This window comes from Callithrix jacchus, chromosome 13 (genome assembly GCF_049354715.1).
Source record: "Callithrix jacchus isolate 240 chromosome 13, calJac240_pri, whole genome shotgun sequence".
NCBI lineage: Eukaryota > Metazoa > Chordata > Mammalia > Primates > Cebidae > Callithrix > Callithrix jacchus.
Window position 1 is genome coordinate 58,090,265 of NC_133514.1, and position 12,374 is coordinate 58,102,638.

The window sequence follows — 12,374 nt, forward strand, 5'->3', positions numbered from 1 at the left end:
CATCAAAAGGTGAAGTAGAAGATACAAAAACCCTACTGCACAGCCTGCATAGACTCGTGGGAACCACTCCATGGTCTGTGGTCTCTTATCCCAAAGGAAGCCTTTTTTTTTTTTTTAATGTTCTCTTCAGAGTTTATTATAAACCAGTTTCAGAGGCCACAAGGAAATAAAAGGACTATGTACAGCCTTACGGGAAACAGGCAGGGAGCTGAGGAGGGCCAAGATGAGTCTAGGGCCTTGGTGGGCACATTCCTGGGAGAGGGGGACCTCGCATCCCAGGGGGAGGAGGCCACATTCCTGGATGAGGCATGCCCATTGGAGTCCCTCTTCCAGGAGGGATCCCCATTGCGGGACCCATAGGAGGCCTAATGCCAGGAGGTTGGCCCATCATGCCTGGAGGGGGTGCTCCTTGGCCTATAGGAGGGGGAGGACCATCATGGCCAGGTGGGTACTGGGTCGGGGCCCTGGCAACACTGGCTGTGGCAGCAACTGCAGTGGCTGCAACAATGCCCCTTCCTTGCGGGGTCATCACCTGTTGAGATGGCCCACCAACCCCATGACCTGGCCCAGCAAGTCCTGCAGGAGCCTGGGGCATGGGAACCCCAGCTGGGATTCCTCTGCCAGCAGCCCTGCCAATCCCTGGACCTCCGGCAGCTCCAGCAAGTGGTACTTGGGCAATACCAGTATCTTTGGGAGGAGGTCCCTCTCCTGTCATTGAGACCAGGTTCTCCCCTCGCAGCAACGCCAGACCAAGGACTCGCTTCTCTTCCTTTTCAGCTTGTTTGGAGTTCTTTGGCTTGATCTTCCTGAACTCATCACAGTCACAGAGGATCAAATTCATGTGCTTGTCAAAAGCCTTGAAGGTGCCAATGAAGATCTGGCCATCCTGCAGGATGCACCGCATCCTGTAGTCAATATGCTGCAGCATCTTGCTGCTCTTGCCCACTGTCATGGTGGTGGTTCTGATGGCTCCATTCCCCACTGGATTCGCCTCCCGGAAGCCTTTCTTTGGGAGATTGAGGAGGATGGATTGCTTGAGCCCAGGAGTTCAAGACCAGCCTGGGCAATCATGGGATAGAAAGTGGGACAGGCCTTGTAATACCTCCTCCCTCGCCAACCCCATTAGACTTTCTTTCCTAAGGTTTAAACAGAATCCAGCCCTGTGGTGTGGCAAGACACAATCTCTACAAAAAATACAAAACATTAGCTGTGCATGGGGTGGGAGCCTGTAGTTCCAGCTAGTTGGGAGGTGGAGGCGGGAGAATAGCTTGAGTCTGGGAGGTCGAGGCTAAGTGAGCTAAGCTCGTGCCACTGGACTCTGGCTTAGGTGACAGGAGGAATGCTGGTTGGTTGTTTTGTTGAAACATAAAAGGGAGCGACAGCATCAGGTAACTGGTTGACATTAGTGTGGAGTCTCTTGAAAGGGCTGGTTTCTGTTTAACCCTTAGGGAATAAAGCCTAAAGGGGGTGGTGAGGGAGGAGACAGAACAAGGCATGTCCCCCCTCCCATCCCGTTAGGGCCCAGAACTCAGTTTCCCAGGTTACTCTGGGGTCCTCTTGGCCAGGAAGGGGCCTGCTGAGTCGGTTGGAGGGGTTTAGAAGTTCATTCTTATTTCTCATTTCATAAATTTTTCTGGAATTCCTACTGACTGCAGGAAGGGAGAAACTCTTGGGAGGAGTTTGATTTCTGAGTCTCTTGGGAGTGAAAGGAGGAAAACCTAAATTTCTGCTGAATTTTGCAGAAATCTATGTGGTGGTCAGAACAGCCTTTTAAGTCTCTCTGAACTCATAACACCGTCTTGATTGTTACCTCAGTGCTCAGGAAAAGGAAATATTTAAAGAGTCCAAGATGGTATTTTTACAAGCAGTCTCTGTGCCTCCACCTCCAGTGAAATGTCTTTTGTCAAATGTGTGTTTCCCTCGTCAAAACCACTTATTTTAGTCTATCCAAATTTGTTCAAATGTTTCTTTATGGTTGTGCTTTTTGTGTTCCATTTAAGAAATCTTTGTCCACTCTCAGGTCACAAAGATATTTTTCTAAAAGTTTGATTGCTTTTTTTTAAAAATATAAATTTATTTTTTAATTTTTATAGAGTTGGGGGTCTCACAATGTTACTTAGGCTGATCTTGAACTCCCAGCCTCAAGCCATCCTCCTGCCCCAGCCTCCCAAAGTGCTCAGCTTACAGTTGTGAGGCAGTTTTAAGTTCACAGCAAAACTAAGCAGAAGGTACAGAGATTTCTTATATGACCCCTTCCCCTACACACGCACAGCCTCCCCCTTGCTACACCCCTCACAGAGTGGTGCATTTGTTACAGTTGGTGAACCTAGGCTGATACATCATCATCACCCAAACTCCATAGTTCATATTAACGTTCACTCTTGGTGGTGTTGTACATTCTATGGGTTAGGACAAATGTGCAGAGACATGTACATCATTATAGTACTATCATACAGAATTGTTTCACTGTTCTAAAAATCCTCTATGCTCCAAATTATTTTACTTTTCAAAAATAGATATGAAATCCATTTGGAAATTTTTTGTGTATAGTGCGAAGCAGTCACTTTTATTATTTTCTATTTGAATAACTATTTGGCCCAGTCCTAAAGATGGAAAATGCTGTCCTTTTCCTGCTGTACAGCAGTGTAATGTTTTCTGTAAATCAGGTGTTCCATGTATGTGTGTGGTGGTTTCTGCACTCTTTAATGTATTGGTCAATTTTTGTATCCCTGTATTATTATCACACTTTCTTAATTAACATAGCTTTGTAACTGGTATTAATAGCTGGCAAATTAGGTCCTTCCTATTTCTTGCTTTGTTATTTTTTTCCTTCAAAATTACTTTTGCTTTTTCTTGGCCAAAATAACTCAGTAAGCATTTGGGTTTCTAGAGTAAAATTGTCTTTTCCTTTTCAAGTTTTATTGGCACCATTTTAATTGTTTCCCTAAGGAATTAAAATCCAGTAATACTGTATCGTTTAAATTATGTTCTAAAATAATTCAGCAGCTATGCAAGTAAAAGCTTTCCATGACCCTGTTTGTCAGCCACTTGTCTGCCCTGCCCTTCAAGGCCAGGGAAAAAATTCACTTCCTTTTCCCCTTGGCCTTTCCAAAGTCCATCTGTGTTTCGAGGCCTTCCCCCAATCTTGCATATTCTTGCCTTAATTATGTAACTCTCCTCAGACTTCTGTAGCTATGCTGAGTGGCACAGATATGAGGATATTCTCAGAAAAAGGCCCCAATACTTCCCCAGGACCCAGCTGTTCAGGCTGGCCTCCTTTCTTCAGGGATGTTGCTTGTCTTTCTTCCTGGTAGGCACCAGCCACTCAGACTGCCTTCGGCTCCTCTCTGGTCCTGTTCTTGTTACACAGATCAGGGACTCACCATTCAGGGTGGATCTTTTTGCCTAGAGTGTTCTTCCCTTCCTGCTCCGAGCACCTTCCTTTTATCAGTTAATGTTCATTAATCCTTAAGCCCCTGTTTGGCATCTTTCTCTAACCCCTAAACTAGATCAGTTTCCTTTGTGGTATTGTAATCATAACAGGTTGATTGCCCAACCTCCGCCTCCTGGGATCAGGCAATTCTCCTGCCTCAGCCTCCTGAGTAGCTGGGATTACAGGCACGCACCATCATGTCCAGCTAATTTTTTGTAATTTTAGTAGAGATGGGGTTTCACCATGTTGACCAGGATGGTCTTGATCTCTTGACCTGGTGATTCACCTGCCTTGGCCTCCCAAAGTGCTGGGATTACAGGCGTGAGCCACTGCGCCAGGTTTAATCCTAGAGTTGCCGACGAGGAGATGGGAGGAAACCTCCAATCTATCTACCCAAGGTGATTGGGGCTATGGATTTTAAGGGTTTGGAGTGAACTGAAGTGTGTGGAGATAGTTGACTGGTCGAAGAGTGCAGGGTGAAGTCATGGGACAGGAGGATAAAGATGTTGCATTCTCATACTGATCCTGTTCCTCTATGGGAGTTAGCATCAGCTGTTTTGCTAGAATTTGGATTCTGTAAAAGTTCTTAGGTGATCCTTAAACAAAACTCTCATGATTGTAATGTCAGCTATCCTGTCTATAGGAGCAATAGGGATGCACTGGCAGTGTCTAGTGTTGAGTGACTTTCAGCAACAAGGAAGTGGGCCAGAGGGCAGCCTGACTGATGCTTAATTATAACTATATTTCTGTCCAGTGCCTGGAATTCAATTCCTGTCAACACCGTGGGGATGGTTTCAGTATGCTCCCCATGCTCCCTTCAGAGCACATGTCCTAGTTCCCAGTTATAAGCCTATTTGATTAGCTGGTTAACATCTGACCCTTCTAGATTGTAAGCTTACATAGGGAAGGGGCTATAACTGTTCTGCTCAACGTTTTAGTCTCCAATACCTACCCTAGTGTTGGTCATGTAATAAATGCTCCATAATTCTTTTATGAATGAATGCATGTGTGAACGAAACATTGGCCTAGTGGCCTGTTACTTTCCATAGTACCATGCATGTAGTCATCCATAAATATCTTTCTGATTTATCTCATCTTGTTGTCTAGGACATTTTAATAAGGAACCCCATATAATTTCTTTTTTTTTTTTTTTTTTTTTTGAGACGGAGTTTTCGCTCTTGTTACCCAGGCTGGAGTGCAATGGCGCGATCTCGGCTCACTGCAACCTCCGCCTCCTGGGTTCAGGCAATTCTCCTGCCTCAGCCTCCCGAGTAGCTGGGATTACAGGCACACACCACCATGCCCAGCTAATGTTTTGTATTTTTAGTAGAGACGGGGTTTCACCATGTTGACAAGGATGGTCTCAATCTCTTGACCTCGTGATCCACCCGCCTCGGCCTCCCAAAAGGCTGGGATTACAGGCGTGAGCCACCGCGCCTGGCCCCCCCATATAATTTCTAAGAGTAGATAGCTACATTCTGAAATGATGTGGCTGGCCATTATAGGTAGAATCAGGGGTGATTCTTAATTCTCTGTATCTGATTTGATAAGGGTGGTGGTGGTAATAGGCAGTATCATTCAAATATGATTCAGAAGTGTCCTATGCCTGCTGATAGCTGTCTTGCTTTCTGCATCTCAAACCTACCTAAAATACTTCTGATTTGGTTATGGTGTGTAGGGAAAAAGCATGCTCAGTGGGGCTAGCAGCAAGCTGGAAACTCAGGGGCTATGACATTTCATTGCTGGAAACTCATGTAACTTTAGCTTGCTTGGTAGCAAAGCAGGGCTCCTGGGTTTGCTTTATTTGCAGTTGGTGTAGATGAGTGAGATTTAACATCTGGTCCTTTATGAAAAATTCCTGTAGTTCCAGAGCTGGAAGAAAAAACTATCATTCTATTATTAAAGGGCCCAGAATTAGTTCTTGTTCTCTGTGTTCCATATGCTCATCATTGATAAATGATCATTTTGTCTTTGCAGTCTCCAGCAATCAGAAGGGGAGATAAAATATCTGCTCCCTGGTTACCAGCAGCAGCCCTGTGTATTAGAGTGTATTCAGGGAGTGGTGCTGGAGTCCCATCCTGCCCTGATAGGGACTTCTGTAATTTGCATATTTAGTGAGTCTGTAGGGAGAGATGGGAGAGATGCCAGTTTGATACAACCTCTGCTGCTCTGCGTGTACATTCTAGAAAAAAAATCACTAACCAGATTCTGTCTCAAAATGGAACACTGACCTTTTCCAAACCCGCCTCACTGGAATATAACAGAGCTGATGTAATAGAAGGAAATGACACTTAGGTTCTGGAGGGAAAATTGATGTAAGTTTTTATCAGGAGGGTCATCCAATGAGATATTGGTTAACCAGCTTCACTCAGGGAAACGAGGGCAATATTGTAAGAAAGTCAGAGGAGTAAGATGTAAGGAAGTTAGAGTCTGTAGAGAACCTGTGCAGTGGAGCTATCTACACACTGGAGTACCTCTGAACTGTTACTTACAAATGCTTCCTATGTGTTAGGGACCACACTGAGTGCTGAATATGCTGTCTATCAGTTAATTCTCCATCAATCATCCTAAATTAATGCCACTTGCCCATTTTACAGATGTGAAAAACAGCTTACATAGGTGAAGTATCTTGCCCAAGATTGCATGAATGCAAGTGGCAGAAAGGACTTGAAAGCTCTGAAGTGATTCAAAACACATATTCTTCATAGCTGTGCCCTTGTGACTCTTCATGTAGAAAAATTTCTATTCCTCTTGGCCACTTCAAAGTTTCCGTCTGTTGCACGTGATGCTTCCAAACTCCTCTGCTCACTTTGGTGTAGATTGATCATTTTATCCTGTTTTAAAAATATTGTTTATTGAATAGGTTTATCTTGTTCTGAATAGGTTTATCTTGCCTCGTTCACTAAACTGTAAATCCCTCAAGGGATGGATAAAAATGCTCAATAAATGATAATTATATGTCTAAATAGATAAAAACTGTCTGGTGTTCCAGAATTACTCAATATTATCTTTTGCCATATTTCCTCGTAGGTGTGTAGATTCTGTTGTTAATTAACCAAACTCAGTGGATGTCTTCCTTCCAATTTGAAATACATCTTCATGGTAGTGAGCATATTTGTGTTTAGGAAATATCCAAAAAGATGATTTTGAATAAGAAACCATGCCCATTTTGTTTACCACTATAAATATAAATAGGTGGAATTTAGGGTTTTCCAGATTGCACTTCAACCAAATGTTAGATTCATGATCATTCTGCCATGAATGAGTTAGTATTATGTCTGCTGCACAATTAAGAAAAATACGAAATAGCAGTTGCCTTAAACAAGGTATATATTTGTTTCTAACGTAAAAAGAGGCCTGGAGGTGAGCATCTGGGAACTGATATGGTAGCTTCTTGGTCATTGGATCCCAAGCTCTTTCTTTTTCTTCTGAAATCCCTGAAAACAGTTTGTGTTCTAATGGTTCTAATGGCTCTGTCCCTTGTAATAACTATCAAGCCAGAGTTGCAGGCAATAGGATGGGGAGAGGGCAAAAGGCCTTTATCTGACTTTACCCTTCTAAGTCCCTTTTCCAGAAATTTTACTAAATGAACTTCCACTTCCAACACAGAACTTAGCTATACCTAGTTATATAAGTACTCAAAAAATATTAAGACTTTGTTTTTAACTAAGAAAGAAAGTAAAGAATCAGTGCTGGGTAGACTGCCTTGACTTCTGAATTGAAAATTCCCACTATTCCAGATTGGGGGTTGACAAACTGGCCCACGGGCCAAATCTGGCCTGTGGCCTGTTTTGTTGTGAATAAAGTTTTATTGGAAGAAAGCCATATGCACTCATCTGTTGCTGATTTCATGCTACAACAGCAGAGTTGAGTAGTTGTTCCAGAATATGGCCCATGAGCTTAGACTCTCTTCTAGCTGGCTCTTTAAAAATAAAAGGTTTCTCAACCCCTGCTCTAGATCACAAAAAGCAGGTTCTGATAAAAACGTTTGCCAAGCCCTGCTCTAGATCACAGGGAGCAGATTCTAATAGCTTCACTAGGTGTGATGCTGTTATAGAAGCACAGTTGACCTCCATATGGATTCAGTGATCATCTATTCTCCAGCCCCAGTGAGGTTATATACACTAGGCATGTATTTGGCTGCAAGTAACATAAAACCTGAATAATTTTGGATTAAACAGAAAGGATTTAATTACATGAAAGCTCAGAAGTACAGGGCCCAGGGCTGGTGCAGATGCTCAGTGTTGCCTTCAAAACTGGGCTGCTTCTTTCTCCCCAGCCATGCCTAGAATGTTGGCTTTCATCTTCATGCTTACTGGAAGATGAACACGGTATCTGGAGGTGTTAGGTCTGCATTTCCTGAAGGAAGTGGGGAAAGTGCAAAAGGGCAAAGGTCTGTTCTTTTTTAGAAACTTTCCCAGAGGCCGTCATTGGCCAAAGCTGTCTCTAGAAGCTGAGGATCCTAGGATTCAAACAACTGTGGATGGAAAATATTGGGGAAAAAACCCAATAAAAGAAATAACAATACAGCAGTAAAAAAAAATACAATCTTAAAAATACAGTATAACAACTATTTACATTACATTTACATTATATTAGGTGTTAAAAGTAACTACAAATGACTTAAATGACTTATGGGAGGATGTATGTAGATTACATGCAAACACTAGGTCATTTTATGTCAAGGACTTTCGTATCCACAGGATGTCCTGAAACCAACCCTCCAGTTGTATGTGCTCTAGTGGGCTTCTCATAGTGAACCAGCCCACCCCAGTGTGTTCTCATAGTCTCACTCTTCCCTTCTATCTTTTTTCCCTACCCTTCCCTCTCACATTCCTGAAATTAATTTCTCTCCTTTTCCCCTCCTTTTCATGTTTTTGGCTAGGTGAGAAACCTGGAAACGAGCCTGAAGAGGTGAAGCTGCAGAATGCCAGCAAGCAGATTGTGCAGAATGCAATCCTGCAAGCCATGCGGCAAGTCTCCCAGGAGAGTCAGCACAGGGAAGAGAGAATCAGCGACAGCCGGGGCGGCATCCAGCTGGGTGTTGGGGAGTTAACCAAGAAGCACGAAAAGAAGTAACATGGTGCATTTGGCTTTTGACATGTGCTCAGTTTCTAGCCTTCCTCTTAGTATAGGACGCATCACCAAAATGTTGCCAATAAAGTAAACTGAAGTGTCATTGGCACCTAGATGTAGAATGAATTCACACTAGCCCCTGGCTGAGAAGCACTGTTTTGAAAAAGTGCATTAGATGATTCTATTCCTATTTATGCAGTGCCTCTGAAACATAGTGGGGCCAAATATGACACTGTAATTGCACAAGTAGTTTTGTAGGCCAATGGATTTTTAAAGTTCTTTTATTTGAAAAAGAGAATTCTCTATCTCATTTATTTACTTCTGCCTTTTATGTGTTCCTTCTGTGAATTTAACAAGCTGTCTTTTTGCTTAAATACTGAGTACATTACTGAGTTCTTTATATTAAAAAGGCATTCTGGAAAGGTGAGGGAATGGAGTTTTAGTTACTTTTGAATGTGAAATTGAAGGCTTTTGTAAAGTGGATTCAGGTCTAAGATCAAGTCAAGCAAAGGCAAATTCTAAGACTGAGTCCCTTGGGATCATACCAAGGACTATATTAATATTTATGTTATTTTAAGAAACGGAGGAATTTAGGCTTTTCAGTCTTTTAGTCTCAATTCTCTGAATAATTTAATAATTGGTGTTTATGCTCTGTGTAGAAATCTTTTGGGAATATGGATTTCTTTTCTCATCTTAAGATTCGATAAAATAAGACAAGTGAGTCTACATGTGTGAGTTGCCAATAACTCAATTCCTTAGAAGCTTCATGAAGAATGGCTAGAATTGTGTATTTCTTCAACAGCTGCCTATCTTTGAAAGACTTATACTTGGGACTGACTATGGGTGCAGCATCCTTGGGAGGAATTCTGAGGGCTTACAAATGCTGTTTTGCCACCAGACTATGTATTTGCATTAGGACCTTACTAACTTTCCCCATCCACAAATTAAAATTAGTTTTTTGGGATTATGAAAATCATTCAGGTCAGGAATACATGAGAATACAGTGGGCACAGTAAAGCGACAGTGTTGTGAATGCAGTGACAGATCTGTGTGTACCTTTGTAATAAAGGCATCTGTGCAGCAACAGGATCAATCACTGCTCCACTTCTGTGAGGATAATGCACATATTTCTGGAGTATCTACAGTCCCATTTCCTGTGCTTCACAAAATTTACTGAATTTGTGCTCTTGGGGACAGAGAAAGAATTTGACCATGGTTAAAAACCCTCTGGTTTCAGAGCATCAATATCTACATTTGATTTCTTTTTAAAGCAAAGTATTGGGGCATAAAGTGTGATTGATATTAAAATATACTTCTAAAATTCCAGTACACTACAGTTTCAAGAATAAATATTTAGATAATCGATAATGAATGAAAAAATATCTTATCAGCTTTGTTATGCTATCTCCCAAAGTGCACAGGTGGAATAGATTCACAGGGAACATGGATGGAGAAGGAAGTAGAAGAGCTTACAATTTAAAGATTGTTTACTCATAAGTATTTCTTTTAGCAGAATTTGTGCCAAGTGAAGAATGAGTTTAAGTTGACCGAAAGTCATGTAACTGATGTGATATAATTGCACAGCATAGTGAGAATGAAGTTATTCAGGGAAATTATTCAGGAGTGCCACAAAAAAATAAATAAATAAATCGAATGCGTGTAGTTTGCAAGTGATCTACTACTATGTCTACTGAGATGTCTGGATATAACTGCCTTTGTTTTTGCTGTCATGGTGACAAAAAAATATAAACATGCTATTTTTCCTCTCTGGTGTGTCTGTGCTAACAAACTGGAATATTTGGAACATCTTATTGACCCCTGTATCTAAATGTCATTTATAAATAAAACATATACAGCTTTGAAATATTTTAAGCAAAGTTTTCTAGACTCTACTGTTTGGCTCTTTTTATACATGAATCTTACCATTATTTGGCACTATGAGATTTCCAAGGCTGTTTTAAACCCCTAGATACCATGATCAGGGGAAGTGTGTCTTTAATGGGCCCTTCTCTGTTACTGCATGAGGACAGCCATGGGATGGTGGGTCCTGAGGCTTGAAGGGAAAAGGATGTATGCTAAGAAGTGGCCTTTTGATTTCGAGAATTACAGGTAAGTGGTTGCCATGTTCTTTGAGATGGAACATCAACAGCAAGGAGAAGAGATATGGCTGAGTTGTTGGGAGGACAAATGGAAGTTCAGCAACTACTGTTCTCAATAGGTAGGTGCCATGTTGGCAAAATTCTAGGAAAGCTCAGTCATAAAAATAAATGAGTTAAAGATCTATAAACTCTTAAAGATCTATTTCCACTTGCTCATTATTATAAACCAGATCACAGCTTTTAGTTTCAGAAATGAGTGGGAACGTTTACTTAGTGTCTTTTATTTTCCTGATTTACTACATACACAGGACTCCCATCTCTGTGTATTCAGCTGTTGTCTTTCATGTTGCCTGCCCCTAGGGTGGAACTAAAGGAAGAAACACTTTCATGTTACTTTGCTTTGCTGTAATCATCTGTTCAGTGCAAACAGTATTGTAAACTGATGCAAAATGATTAACTGGTTCCCTTCATTTCTTTTCTTATTTCTTTTTTAGCTAGTTAGGTTTCTTAGCTAAAAAATGGTGGAATTTCAGGTTACAAAGAAATTAATCTATCATTTAAAAATAATCATTGAATTTATGCCATTCAGAGATGAGTTACTGGCCATTTTCAAAACTGTTTTAAGGTTTCTATGATAAAACAATGCAAAGAGAGGGACCTTTAATTTATCCACTGTAATAGCTTACTCTAGTAAAATACAACAAAAAATTAAATCTGCAAAAAACATGAAACTAGTTTAGCCTCTATAATATCAAAACAGATGCAGAGACAGGAAAGTGGAAATTATAATTTCTTTCTTGAGTATGTGAAAGTTTGCGAAAGATATTAGCACACATTCCCTCATTTATCCCATTGCCACAACTTCCAAATAAGGTGTAGCCTGAAAAGATCTTGATGTCTTTGGGTGTGTCCCACCCAAAATCTCACCTTAAATTTAATCCCCATAATCCCCACATGACAAGGTGGGACCAGATGAAGGTAATCAGGTCATGGAGACAGTTTCACCTATACTGTTCGCATGAACCTGAGTGAGTCTCCTGAGATCTGATGGTTTTATAAATGTCTGGCATTTCCCTTGCTTGTACTTGCTACATCTTGCTGCCCTGTGAAGAAGGTGACTACTTCTTCTTTGCTTTCCAAAATGATTGTAGGTTTCCCCAGCAATGTGGAACCATGAATCAATTAAACCTCTTTCCTTTATAAATTACCCAGTCTCTGGCAGTTCTTTATAGCAGTGTGAGAATGGACTAATACAAACCTTATTCTCCTTTACAGATAAAGTCACACTGAGACTAAGGGAGGATAAATATAACCTACATGGAGAAAGTGAGCACTATTGTTCACAAAAATACATGAAATCAGTCATCTCAAACTCCGTGAGCATCTGAACACAAAATTTAAGAATATAAATTCTAGGGATTTTAAGAATATACATTCTAGAAATATAAGTATTAAGATGTAAGAATGCAACTGCTTTAGAGAAAACATTTCTGAGTAAGAAATTTAACAAAAATAGTAAAGAGTCAGTTAAGATATTTAATAGAAAAAACTCAATGCCATTCAACTAAAACTAAGGAAAGAAATAAGAAATTTCAGAGGGAACAAAGTAGGAGACCACAGTAGGTTATGAGAAGTCCACCAATCTTTCCTCCATTCCTCAAAAGGCATATTAGAAAGTACACAAAGTCTTGAGCTAAGTGTGAGAAAAGTGAAGTGAGTGAATTTATACTTTGTCTTCTGGCTACAGGGTAGTGGAAATGGCTGTT

At 41.0% G+C, this 12,374-nt stretch overlaps 1 protein-coding gene and 1 pseudogene across 2 annotated transcripts in view; one reads left to right on the forward strand and one right to left on the reverse strand.

The window, feature by feature from the left end:
- The window catches only part of AKAIN1 (A-kinase anchor inhibitor 1), a 60,204-nt gene extending 49,818 nt beyond the window's left edge, over positions 1 to 10,386 (forward strand). For both annotated transcript variants that reach the window (XM_008979548.5, XM_008979549.5), the window contains exon 2: positions 8,319 to 10,386. In XM_008979548.5, coding sequence (XP_008977796.1) covers positions 8,319 to 8,512 — 194 coding nt within the window. In that variant the 3' untranslated portion in view covers positions 8,513 to 10,386. The remainder of the gene's footprint in view (positions 1 to 8,318) is intronic.
- LOC108588051 (small nuclear ribonucleoprotein-associated protein B pseudogene) lies at positions 103 to 1,089 on the reverse strand (annotated as a pseudogene).
- Positions 10,387 to 12,374: the final 1,988 nt, after the last annotated feature.